Source organism: Oryza glaberrima, chromosome 1 (assembly GCF_000147395.1).
Source record: "Oryza glaberrima chromosome 1, OglaRS2, whole genome shotgun sequence".
NCBI classification, from domain to species: Eukaryota; Viridiplantae; Streptophyta; class Magnoliopsida; order Poales; family Poaceae; genus Oryza; species Oryza glaberrima.
The window spans coordinates 11,730,136-11,742,618 of record NC_068326.1 but is presented as its reverse complement, the minus strand read 5'-3'; the positions used below and the strand labels follow the sequence as shown (position 1 = coordinate 11,742,618).

Sequence of the window (12,483 nt, the reverse complement as noted above, 5' to 3'; positions counted from 1 at the left end):
TCCAGCGTACTGAGCCCAGTCCGGAATGTTCTCGTCTTCCACTTCATCTTCTTCCATTTGAACCCCTTGCTCTCCGTGCAATGTCTAACAATTATAGCTTGGTATGAACCCCGAGTACAAGTGGAAATGAATAGTCCTTGATGCCGAATACTCCTTCTGGTTCTTGCACTTATTGCATGGACAACAAATAAAACCCTTATGTTTGTTAGCATCGGCCACTCTCAAAAAATAATCCACGCCATCAATAAACTCTTTCGACCGCTGGTCAGCATACATCCATTGCGGATCCATTTACATGAAATGCAAAAAAAAAAAATCATAAAAATATTCAACGAAAATAAAACCCACTAAACAGTCATACAATAATGACATATCAATATTCATAGAATAATTCTTTTTAATTATTTTTGAAGTTTTAAACAAATATTTAATGTATTGTACTCCTTTTAATTTTTAATTTAGTTTGTTTTCTATTATTTTAGATTAATTTTCAATATATTTTCCTTCTCAACTATTATATAAAACCTTTTATAAAATTGTAAATAAACAAAATTTCTATATATTCTTCTTACCTACACTGATTTTCTCTCTCATCAACTTCCAACAAAGTTTTAGATACAATAATGTGTACAAAACATAGGTCCAAATGTAATATAACAACAAAAAAAACATTGGAGTATAAAGTTGCTAACCTTTTAGACACCTCCGATTTGTATATAATCACAAAAATAAATTCACAAGAAATTTTGACATGACCTTCCCTCTTGTTTGAAGAATTTTGAAGCTTGGCTCGGGCTGGAGGAGGAAGAAGACATATATAAAGGGGTTGATATTTAGTCCCGGTTGGTTACTAACCGGAGCTAAAAATCCCCGGGATCTTTAGGCCCGGTTGGTAACACCAACCGGAACTAAAGTTAGGATCTTTAGTTTCGGTTTGTGTTACCAACTGGTAGTAAAGATCCCGGGGGGCTTACAAGGTCTGACAGCATATGAACCGGGACTAAAGATCAAATAGTCCTTTTGCTCTTATTAATTGGGACTAAAAATCCTTTTTAGTCCCGGTTTTCAGTGGAACTCAGACTATTATGGATTTTGGCCGACTGACCAAAGATAGTTTCTCCACCAGTGTGATCTAATGACTATATCACAACAAGCCTTGTTGGGGACAGAGTCTTCCAAGTCTATTAGACTCAAGGAGTGGGTACAAGATGTTGAATTGTTAATGCTGGTGGATTCACTGAACAAACATCAAACAACTTTCATTCAGTTATAATCAGAAGGAAAACCACCAGAATTTCAACAATATAAATTATCTCGGAGAATAGATCGACCATAGTACTCTTTCTTCGCCTTTGTCGTTTCGTCAAATTAATTATCGATACCACGATATGACAAATCAAATTTAGTTCATTCTAACAAAAGAGGAAACTTAGGAAGCCAAAACAACTCTAGCTAGTCTGGTTCATGGATGATCCTCCAATGGATGATCAGGAGCCACATGCGTATATGCAGCTTCTGGTGCAGCCTAGCTATGCACTGCAGAAGTAGCTGAAGGGCAGCTTGGGCCTCGAGTAGTCGGCGGAGAGGATCTTGCCGGCGACGACGGCGTTGGCGGCGTCGGTGTAGTGCACGCCGTCCCAGCTCACGAACTTGCTGCCGTCCTCGCACACCCGGTACCCCGCCCCGAGGCAGCTCACGTTGAAGTCGTAGTTGTACGGCGGCCCGCCATGGCCGCAGCACGCCATCAGCGGCTCCTCGAACCCTACAAAAAAAAACGTTTGCATCTTCTTCGTCATCAGGAGATCATCAATGGCGTATTAATTAGTGATCATCTGCAGGACACGATCGATCGATTCGTGATCTCGATTGGGCTAGCTAGCTCTCTCACCGTAGCTGGAGTGGTTGGCGATGAGGTCGTACTTGATGGCGAGGATGTCGGTGAAGACGATCGTTGCGCCCCTGAGCTGCGAGCTGAGCTGGTCGCAGATGGAGGAGAGCTGGCTGTTGAACTCGTAGGCCCCGGCGTTGAGCGTTTTCAGGCAGCCGCTGGGGTCGAGGTCGCCGTCGTCGGCCCTCGGCACGGCGAGCTTCTGGGGCAGGCAGCCGAGAGGCCCCGTTCCATGGATCCACAGGTTCTTGGCTCCATTGTAATACAAACTCTGCACACACGTACGATTTCAGAATTAATTAGCACTGACACACTGACACAAATCAAACATGAACACTGTAAATTACAACGATTAGGGGGGGTGTTTAGATCCAGGGGTGTACGCTGTAAAGTTACACTATAAAGTACACTGTAAAGTACACCGTAAAATTTTGACGTGTCACATCGGATATTATATACGATGTCGTATAGGTATTCGAGCACTAATAAAAAAACTAATTACAGAATCTGTCAGTAAACCACGAGACGAATTTATTAAGCCTAATTAATACATCATTAGCAAATATTTACTGAAACACCATATTGTCAAATCATAAAGCAATTATGTTTAAAAGATTCATCTGGTAAATTAGTCACAATATGTGTAATTAGTTATTTTTTTAGCCTATATTTAATACTTTATACAGGTATTCAAACGTTCGATGTGACATAGTGAAAAATTTTAAGGCTAGAATGTAAACAGGGCCTAAGGTTCACATGTATGTACTATGTACCTGGATGGCATCCTTGATCTCGGAGAGGATGGCCGGAAACCTCTGGCGGACGACGTCGTCGTAGGGGAGGCAGCCGGCGGAGAAGGCGGCAGAGAGGTCGTTCTGGCCGATGTCGATGAGGTAGAGCGCGTTGCGGAAGCCGTCGGCGTCGACGGGGACGGCCTCGCCGCGGCTGGCGAGCTCGAGGGAGCGCTGCTTGAAGTGGATGAACTGCTGCACCTGGATGTGCAGGGAGAATGCGGCGTTGCGGGGCGCCGTGGCGGCGCCGGAGATGGCGAAGTTGGCGCCATTGGTGAAGTCGGTGCCCAGGGGCTCCAGGTACGGGCTCAGGTAGCTCATGTTCAGGCTCTCACCTGCACGTAACGTTTGGTGCATACACATTGCAAACCAAGTATAATTAATTATACACAAGCTTAAAAAAAAACATAACGCGTGTTCCAATATATGCTCAAAACTACTTCAAACATATACTTAGTATAGAGCAGGGTTTTCAATTTCGAAATAAGGTTTTTGCCGGTGGCGACCAAAATTTCCAAAATCATCAAAAATTTGGGTTTTTTTTGACCGAAATTATTTAAAAATTTGATTAATTTTGAATTAATTTGAATAAAATTTGACCAAATTCACAAGAAAGGCAAAAAACCGAAAATTTCGGACGAGATATGTGCTGGTGGGGGGCAAAATTTCCGAAATTTCAATCCCTGGTATAGAGTGGTTTTCCGGTTTGTGAGAGGTTCCGATCCAAGAGCCACCACCGTATTTTTTAGTGAAAAATTTAGTACCTATTAATACTCGGATACTAGGAATATAAACATATTATAAATAGCAGATTTTTAAAAGAATATTTTAGAAAGAAGATAATATGCGTGCACATCTTTTATATAATGAGAAAACCGTGTACAATAGAATATCGACCAAAAATGTAGTGAAATTTATCTTGCTTGTTGGGTCCCTTGCAACCAACATGGGAGTAGGAACAGTTGCATGCATCACCTCAAGCAGAAAACAGGGCACCAGATCAGCTGGCTGGGAACTCCACAGTACACAAACTCAACAGACAATTTTGATGGCAGCAATCAAGCAATACAGCAACTTGAATTGATCTAGCCTAGTTAACAATGCAACACCGGCAGGCGTAGTTGCAGCCTTGCAGGAAATAGACTGCCGTCATAAGCGGTGACCATGTAATGTATGCACGGTTAGCATCAGTTACCCTGTTAAAAAAAAAGAATGGATTCTAATCTCTCAAGGGGATATTTTCTCGTGTACTTTTTTCTTCCAAATTTGATATAAATAGTTTAAAAAATTTTTAAAAAAAGTTGACAATGTAGAGTAGAATGATATCTACCGATACACCAAAATCAAGTTCAAATTTGCTCTACACATCGAGAACAAAAAGACAAATTTAGATGTGAACAGGACACTACTATTCATATGCTAAATTTATCTTTTTTATATCTCAACATGTGAGTTAAGTGTGGACCTAAGATTTTGTGAAGTTGTATAGATATGTTATACTCCCTCCGTCCCATAATATAAGGGATTTTGAGTTTTTGCTTGTAACGTTTGACTACTCATCTTATTCAAAATTTTTTGAAATTATTATTTATTTTATTTATGACTTACTTTATTATCTACAGTACTTTAATCACAACTTTTCGTTTTTTATATTTGCAAAAAAATTTAAATAAGACGAGTGATCAAACGTTGTAAGCAAAAACTCAAAATCCCTTATATTGTGGGACGGAGGGAGTATGAGTGTTTTTAATTTTTTTTATAACTGTTTGGATGGTTTTGAAGCAAACGAGGGAACATGCCATCGACGGATCAAAATAGTTTCCAAAAAATAATAGAAATGATCGTTTTAAATAGAGCGTAGAAAAAACACAAAAATCAGAAGAGATAGATTGATTAAAACAATATCTAAGTGGTTGAAGCTCAGGTTAGAATTTTTCAAAAATTGCATGGTTTTGAGCTAATCCAAAGGAAATTCATATGATTTTTTTATAGTTATTCTTTTGATTTCAAATGACCACATAACAAAATGTTTTATAAGATTGAATTCCTCTAAAATTTCTCTAAAGAATCCTAATTTGTTCGAAACCCTTTCGTTTGGAATTAATGGAGGGAATAGAACCCAATAAGCAAATCCCAACAATTAACTGACAAGTACTAGAGACAGACAGTCACCAAGCAGCAAGATCTGTTATATCTCTGCAAGTCTGGGCCGGATTTTGGTGGGACCTTGCCATGTCGGTGCATGCGCACCCTTTGCGTCATTCTCTTGAGTTGATCAGAGCGTGCACGATGGATTAATCAGAGCATCACAATCAGCCACTAACACTGCTACTAGCAGGCTCTAGTTGCTACGGCGCACTACTCGCCATTTCATTTTCAGTGCTGATTGAGAAGAGCGATTGCCACGAACGTGGAAGAGGAAAACATGATATGCATTTTCCAAAGGAGAAAAGGGCAGTTGTTTGCCAAAAGCAAAATTTGTGAAAAGTGTGCTGGCAAATACACCCACTAATTAAAGTTATTTGATTTGGCACAAGCAAGAGTGTGCATGCAAATTAATACACTAGTACATTCCAGATATACATTTTTAACAAAATTGCGGATATATTTTTTTTTTGAATGAAGGATTTAATTTTAATTCACCACCAGTGTTTGTAACTTTAATTCCGTAGAATAAATAGAAATGTAGTATCATGTAAATATTTTAAACAACAAATTTTGCGATGCAAAGTACATTTTCAGAAAAAAAAACTACTGCAAATTAATTAGCACTAACTAGAAAAAAGAGATTTGGAGGGAGAGACGTCCCTCCAAGCATTTTTTTAAAAAGAAATTGTGAGCGTGTTGAGATTGAACACGGGATCTTGGGGTTGGAACCACACACTTCTTGTCACTGTACTATCAAGTGCATCTCAATTAGCGCTAATTAATACAAAGCGTGCTGAGATAGTGAGATGTATGAGAACAAACTCCCTAATATAGTAAATAAAACAAAATATTTAATGTTTAGAAAAAATATCAGAATAACATTGTATGATAGTGTAATTTTCAAGGCACACGCATACTTATTTTTCTCAAATAGGCTTTTTGAGAAATAACTGTGATGCATGGTCCATGTTTTAGAAATTAAAATATATTTTGTGTGCTTAAAAATTAGTACTAGATATTTAGTATGACCAAAAAACAATGTTCTAGTATTAATTAATTAATTATGAGATAATTCAGCGAAGGAACGGCCAGCTACTAGTTGGTTGGAAAAAAACACTGCCTCTATTAAAAATGTGGATCAGAACATGTCTAGATTTCTTATATTGGGTTTGTTCAAATTCGCTACACAATACTAAAATATTTTAGGACGAATGACGCATCGTTTTGTCATGCATCGTTCAGACTTTGAAACAAGGCACCTTAACGTTACGCCAACCACACATAGTTCCTGGAAGTCCTGAGACTTTTTCTTTTTTCGTGTTTCTCTTATTTTCAGGGGAAAAGACCTGAACTGTTTGGGCTAAGTTACGTTACTGTGCTGTTCCGTTTTAGATAGACAATGTAGAAGCACAGTAGAAAAAAAAAAAAAAAGAGAGTAACGGCGTGTTCGATCGGTCGTCCGGTCTGTGTCGATCGAGCAAAATCCTGAAACGGTAGGCGATCGATTTTGGTGTGCACGCGCACACACCATCGTCACAGATTTTGGAGAGGAGTATGGGTGGGAGGTGTAAGGTGCATGTGACTCACATAGGTGGTCGATGACGAGGCGGCCGTCGCAGAGGCGGCCCGTGGCGCGGCGGAAGAAGGCGCGCCCCTCGGGGAGCGGGAAGTAGTACCCCATCCCGGCCGCGATGCCGCCCGTGTCCGTGTTCGAGTCGCCGAACGCGAACACCACCGGCCGCCGCGCGCACGACGCCGACGGCGACGGCGACGGCGACGGCTGGTCTCCGCCGTCGTCGCTGATTTCTCCGGCAGCCACCGCCACCGCCATCATCACTGCTACTACTGCCACCACCGCAACGACGACGCCGCTACTAGCTGCCATATTGTTGCCTAGCTCGATCGATCACGTACGCGTGCAAGTGGTGGCTGGACACTAGCTGGTAATAGCTGCTTTGCTTACGCACGATCTCGACTAGCTGGATGAGACAAATTAACCGAGATGATAGCTAAGCAAAGATCGAGCAGCCTGGACCTGGAGAAGGCAGGAGCCGAGGAGCTAGCATATATAGCGAAGAAGGGGAGTGGGTGGGCCCCGCACAACAACACGCGCTCGCGCACGAACTGGGATCCTCATCATCTCGCGATCAAATGATCCCAACAACAAGGCGGTGGTGCACGCTGCAGCAATTTTCACGTGAATTTCGTCGCGGTTTTGCGATAAATACAACTTACAGTTTTAGCAAGTTTCTCGCTATTCATACTTAGCATATTGCCTATACTTTGCAAGAATTTAAAAAGAGTAAATATCACAAAACCCCAGATTTTGGGGCACATCTATCACAAAACCACATCATGTTAACTAATTTTTATCACAAAACCCCACTCTTTCTTGAGGCATATTGTTGCATGCCACCCATATTCCGTTGCTCTCCTCTTGTGCGCCGTTTTGTTCGCCGTTTTCCGCTCATGTCGCCGTTTCCAATATTACGTTCATGATTCCACGATAAGGACATCCATACTTAAAGCGGGAATCCCCTCTGCATCATCACTAGGCGCGAAGAATTGGCGCCAACCTAGGCCATCTCCTGCTACTTCTCTGCCCTAGACAACAACATAGTACATAACTTGATCGATACACAACGAAGGATCAAGGAGACCCGTGGAGGAAGGAGATTAGCCTTGTTCTGAACTTTGTAGCAGGTAGGATTGCTTTTCCCCCACTTATTTATTGCAGATTTGGCTTGCTAAACGAACCTTAATTGTCTATATGGATGATGGGTTTGAAGTTTCCCCTTTGGTTGCTGAACCTGTGATAATCTTAGTTGGATAAGACAATGTTGCAGCGGATTATTTTTTGGCTAAATTGTGCTTTTAGTCATCGGTGATTTTCTTGATATGATAGGATGGAGGATGACATTTGGACAATGAATTTGTTCTATGATGGTGCTTTTAATGGCCTGATGCATGTGCAGAAAAATATGGATAGAAATATCATTTGCTACTTCAATTTGGTTGGACTGATCGTTGACATTGGCTACTTAGATTGTGATTTTATCTACTTCCTCCATTTCATAATGTAAGTCATTCTAGATTTTTTCACATACATATGGATGTTAGTGAATCTAGATATATATGTGTCTAGATTCACTAACATCCATATGGATGTGGAAAATGCTAGAATGACTTACATTATGAAACGGAGGGAGTACCACAACAAGAAAGATGGGAGGGGTGTAGCTAGCATGGTTGCTATAGAAAGTGATTGGCAAGTGGATGAAATGTGTAAGCAGTTTGAGAGTGAAAAGGTTGCAAACATGTAAATCATGCAGAGACAAGGTATATCTCAGTCAAACACTCTGCATGGTCCAAAGACTGAATTGGTTACGGACTTGGGTGATGCAATTGCAGAGGTGGATGACTTGTGTGTTTTGGTAAATGATGTTGTGTCAGATAGCTCAAATCCGTCATTAGTTGATGAAGATTTTCTGCAACTGTACAATAATGATTTGGAGGGGAAGCTAAAAGAGATTAAGAGGCAAAAGGAGGATCCAGATGAGCGTTGCGAGGGAGATACCGATGTGGAGGATATATTTCCATTGACTATTAACCTACTAGACACAAGATCTACACCAATAGCTAGAAGGAAGGGCAAAGAAACTGCAATTCAACATGATAATCCACCAAGCCCTCTAGTTGCTGTCGATTCATTCAGAGCAAATTGTAGCCAAATATAGCACCAATAGCTACAAGGAAGGGCAAGGAAGACAACGAGAATGATATTTTGAACTTGTGTTCCAGTGATGATGATGGGCATGAGGCAGCACCTTGTCAAGCACCGAATAAAAGAAAGAGTAGGACCAAAAAGCTTTCAGTACAAAGGATTTGGTACAATGAGAGCATATTTCTTTCTTCTGATGCATTGTGAGAGAAAATGTATTTTCAAGATGTTCATCAATTCAGATGGGCACTTAAAAGCTACCACATTGTCAATTGTAGAGACTACATGTATCTTAGAAATGATAGTGATAGAGTAAAAGTATGTTGTGTGAATGATTCTTTCCCATTTTACATGTTGGCCTCACAAATTGCCAATGAGAAAACTGTTGCCATCAGAAATATGGTTGGTCCTCACACATGTGGTACAACTATGGACAGTAGCAGAGTGAGTAGTGAATGGTTAAGTAAAGTGTATGAAAAGGACATTAGAAGTGACCCAAACTGAAAAATCACTTCTATGATGGATGCAGTTATGAGAAAATATGGAGTTGACATATCAAAGATCATGGCTTATAGGGCAAGGAGGAATTCAGTTGAGGTGGTGTTAGGGAACCATAAGAAACAGTACCTAAGGATCAGGGATTACTTGCAGACTATACTAGATAAGAACCCTGGTAGGCGATGCATTGTGTCTACCTATGATCCATACCCACTTGGTAGCAATCCTAGATTCAAGGGACTCTTCATATGTCTCAATGCACAAATAGAAGGCTTCAAGTATGGTTGCAGGCCCTTCATAGGTAATTATTCTATTTTGGGTGTTATTATATGATTTGCATGCCATTTTTTGTTATTGAACAATTTGTTCTGTAATTCTGCAGGAGTAGATGGATGTTTTGTCAAGCTTACTAATGGGGCTCAAGTACTTGCTGCATCTGGAAGGGATGGCAATGACAATCTTTTCCCCTTAGCATTTGGGGTGGTACGGAAAGAAGATTACGAAGGTTGGCATTGGTTCTTGCAAGAACTAAAGTATGCTCTTGGTGGAAAGGTTAGCCCCTATGGAAAATGGACGATAATGCCAGATAGGCAAAAGGTAAAGTTTATTTTGGTTATTTACATGGTTGTTTAAGTTTTGCATTCTTTATCTTACTCATATATTACTTCAATACAGGGTCTTTTTGGTGGAATTAAAGATGTATTTCCTGCTTGTGAACAGAGGTTTTGAGACTGCAATGGAAGAACTGAAGAAGGAGAGGGAAGGCGCATGGGAGTGGCTTACCAAAATACCTACTAAGCATTGGGATAAGCATGCATTTGACACAACATGCAAGACAGGCTTAGTGGTCAATAACATAAGCGAAGTATTCAATAGCTACATCATTATTTACAGTGACAAGCCCATTGTTACAATGTTGGATCTGATTAGGACCAAGTTGATGGGGCGGTTTAACTCGAACAGAGAAGATATTGCTACTGCACAATGGGAAATTACTCCTCGTTATGCAGAAAAGTTAGAGATAGAGAAGAGAGATGGTAGGTATTGTAGGCATGTCTGTGCAGGGAGGGGGATATGGCAAGTAACTTGTGGTGAAATGACATATGCAGTGAATCTCCAGGATAAGACATGTGGTTGTTTCAAATGGGATGCCATTGGTGTTCCTTGTAAACATGCTGTGTCAGCCATTTACAAGTCAAAGCAACACCCTGAAGATTTCGTTCATGATTGTTTTAAGAAGCTAGCATACCAAAGAGCATATCAACATATCATATATCCCGTCCCTAGCTCTGATGACTGAACCAAAACAGATACACTGGATATAGACCCTCCCAAATTTTTGAAACATCCTGGCAGGCCAAAAAAGAATAGATGAAAGGGGGAGATGAGCCATCACAACCTAGTGGTAGAGCAAGAATGACTACTATTACTTGTTCTAATTGCCACAAACAAGGCCACAAGTACACCAGCTGCTCACAGAAGCATACACCAGATCTCCAAATTAGGAAAAGCAAGCACAAGGTAAAACTGAACTTTTGTTCTACAACTAAGAATGCATATATCAATTACATGTTTTTCTTTTTTAGGCCAACAAAACCATACATACTGAGTCAAGCCATGTGCAAGAGCCAAGATTTGTTGCTAATTTCCAAGATGATTTTGGTATTAGAGTTCCGAATAGCGCAATAGTTGGTAGAGGAGGAGGTAGAGCAAGCAAGATGCCATCTAGGAGAGGCAGGGGGAGAGGCAGGTCAACAAGTGAACTAGGAAGAGTTATGAACTGGCTAGGTGGAGGTGGTTGTAGTAGCACAGTTGGACATGAGTAATTCTCGAGAAAAATGTGCAGTTTTTTTGGTTTTTGGTGCATAGAAAATTAGTAATAGCATGGCATCAAACTTAACCATTAATCATCTGAACTGGTTAATACGTGATGCCCACTGCAAGCTATAGAAGCTACATCTTTTGGTTTTTTTTTTGCATATTGTTACACTTGGAATGTAACTTAATCATATTTATGGATGCTAGCATTATATGGGGAATGGGCAGTTGGTCTGTAATGATATGGAAAACACAAGGATGCAAGTACTTTGCCATAAAAGTACTTTTTTATATCATGTAGCACTCACTAAGCTTTATTAGATAACTATTCACTCATTTATATTCAGTTCATCATGCTGTGATTCATCAATAACGAGCGTTTGCTGTGAGAACGGAACGATGATGGAGTAGAAAACAGCAGATGAAATGACGCACAGGAGGAGAGCAATGGGTGGTATGATACAGTATGCCTCAAAGGGTGGAGTTTTATGATAAAACATAGTTAACCTGTGGTTTTGTGATAGATGTGTCTCAAAACCTGGGGTTTTGAGATATTTAGTCATTTAAAAAAGCAACATCGTTATCGTCTTATATCCTAATTTATGTGTATACCTTTTATAGCTGGTAGGTGGACTATTTTGGCCCCACACTTTCCTTGTACTCCTCAAAGAAAGGGAGTTTAGTGCACTACTAGAAAACAGGTTTTCGCAGGTGGACCAGTTGTCCGCCTACAACTGAACGACCGCGAAAATAGTTGATTTTCGCAGGCGGACAACTGGTCCGCCTGCGAAAATAGCACCTGGCATTAAAAAAATGGGCTTCTACCGCCCACCGCCATTTCGGCCGGTAGCAATAGCTTCCCATTCTCCTCCCATTTCCCCATCCAGATTGAACATCAAACCAAATCAAATACACAAAAACATCACATATTAATAGACATCATAGTGGTTCACAATCAAATCAAACGTACAAATTTTCGCACGGACGTCGCCATCGCCGTCGTACGGACGCACCCTGCCACCGTCTGTCCCGCGCCGCCGGGCGGCGGGAGGTCCGCGCCGCCGCCGGCCGGTCCGCACCCTCCCTTCGCGTGACACCGCACCCCGCCGCCGGCCTCTCCCCTCCGGCCAGATCTGGGAGGAAGGGAGGGAGGGGAGCCGCCGCCGGCCTCCTCCTCCCCCCAACGACCAGATCTGGGAGGGAGGGAGGGAGGGGAGCCACCGCCTCGCGCCGTCCCGAGCGCGACGCCATGCCACGCTGCTGGCCGCCGGCCTCCCCCCTCCCCACCCCGGCCAGATCTGGAGGGGAGGGAGGGAGGGGAGCCGCCGCCGGCCGCCCCGCGCGCGTCCGCCCATTCCGCCGGCGGCCGGGGAGGTGAAGGGGAGAAGAGAGGAGAGTGAGGGGAGAGGAGAGGTGAAGGGGAGGGGAGAGGAGAGGACAGTGAGTGTGAGAAATGACACTTGGAAAAATATCAGCTGATGTGCTACTATATATATACCACGCTAATTTTCGCAACCGCACCTTATGTGGTCCGCCTGCGAAAATCATTTTCGCAGGCGCTGCTTAGATGGTCCGACAGTGAACTTCACCCCGATTTGTATTTTTGTAGGCGGCTATTT

General features: G+C 41.9%; 1 protein-coding gene across 1 annotated transcript; it reads right to left on the bottom strand.

Moving 5' to 3' along the window:
• Positions 1-1,291: 1,291 nt before the first annotated feature.
• Positions 1,292-6,851, bottom strand: LOC127768841 (GDSL esterase/lipase LIP-4-like). The gene is made up of 4 exons (XM_052294497.1): positions 6,415-6,851; positions 2,662-3,014; positions 1,889-2,159; positions 1,292-1,762 (listed from the first exon to the last, which is right to left on the bottom strand). Exons 1-4 carry the CDS (start codon positions 6,710-6,712, stop codon positions 1,530-1,532), a joined length of 1,155 nt encoding a protein of 384 aa, XP_052150457.1. The 5' UTR covers positions 6,713-6,851; the 3' UTR covers positions 1,292-1,529.
• Between the last annotated feature and the right edge of the window lie 5,632 nt (positions 6,852-12,483).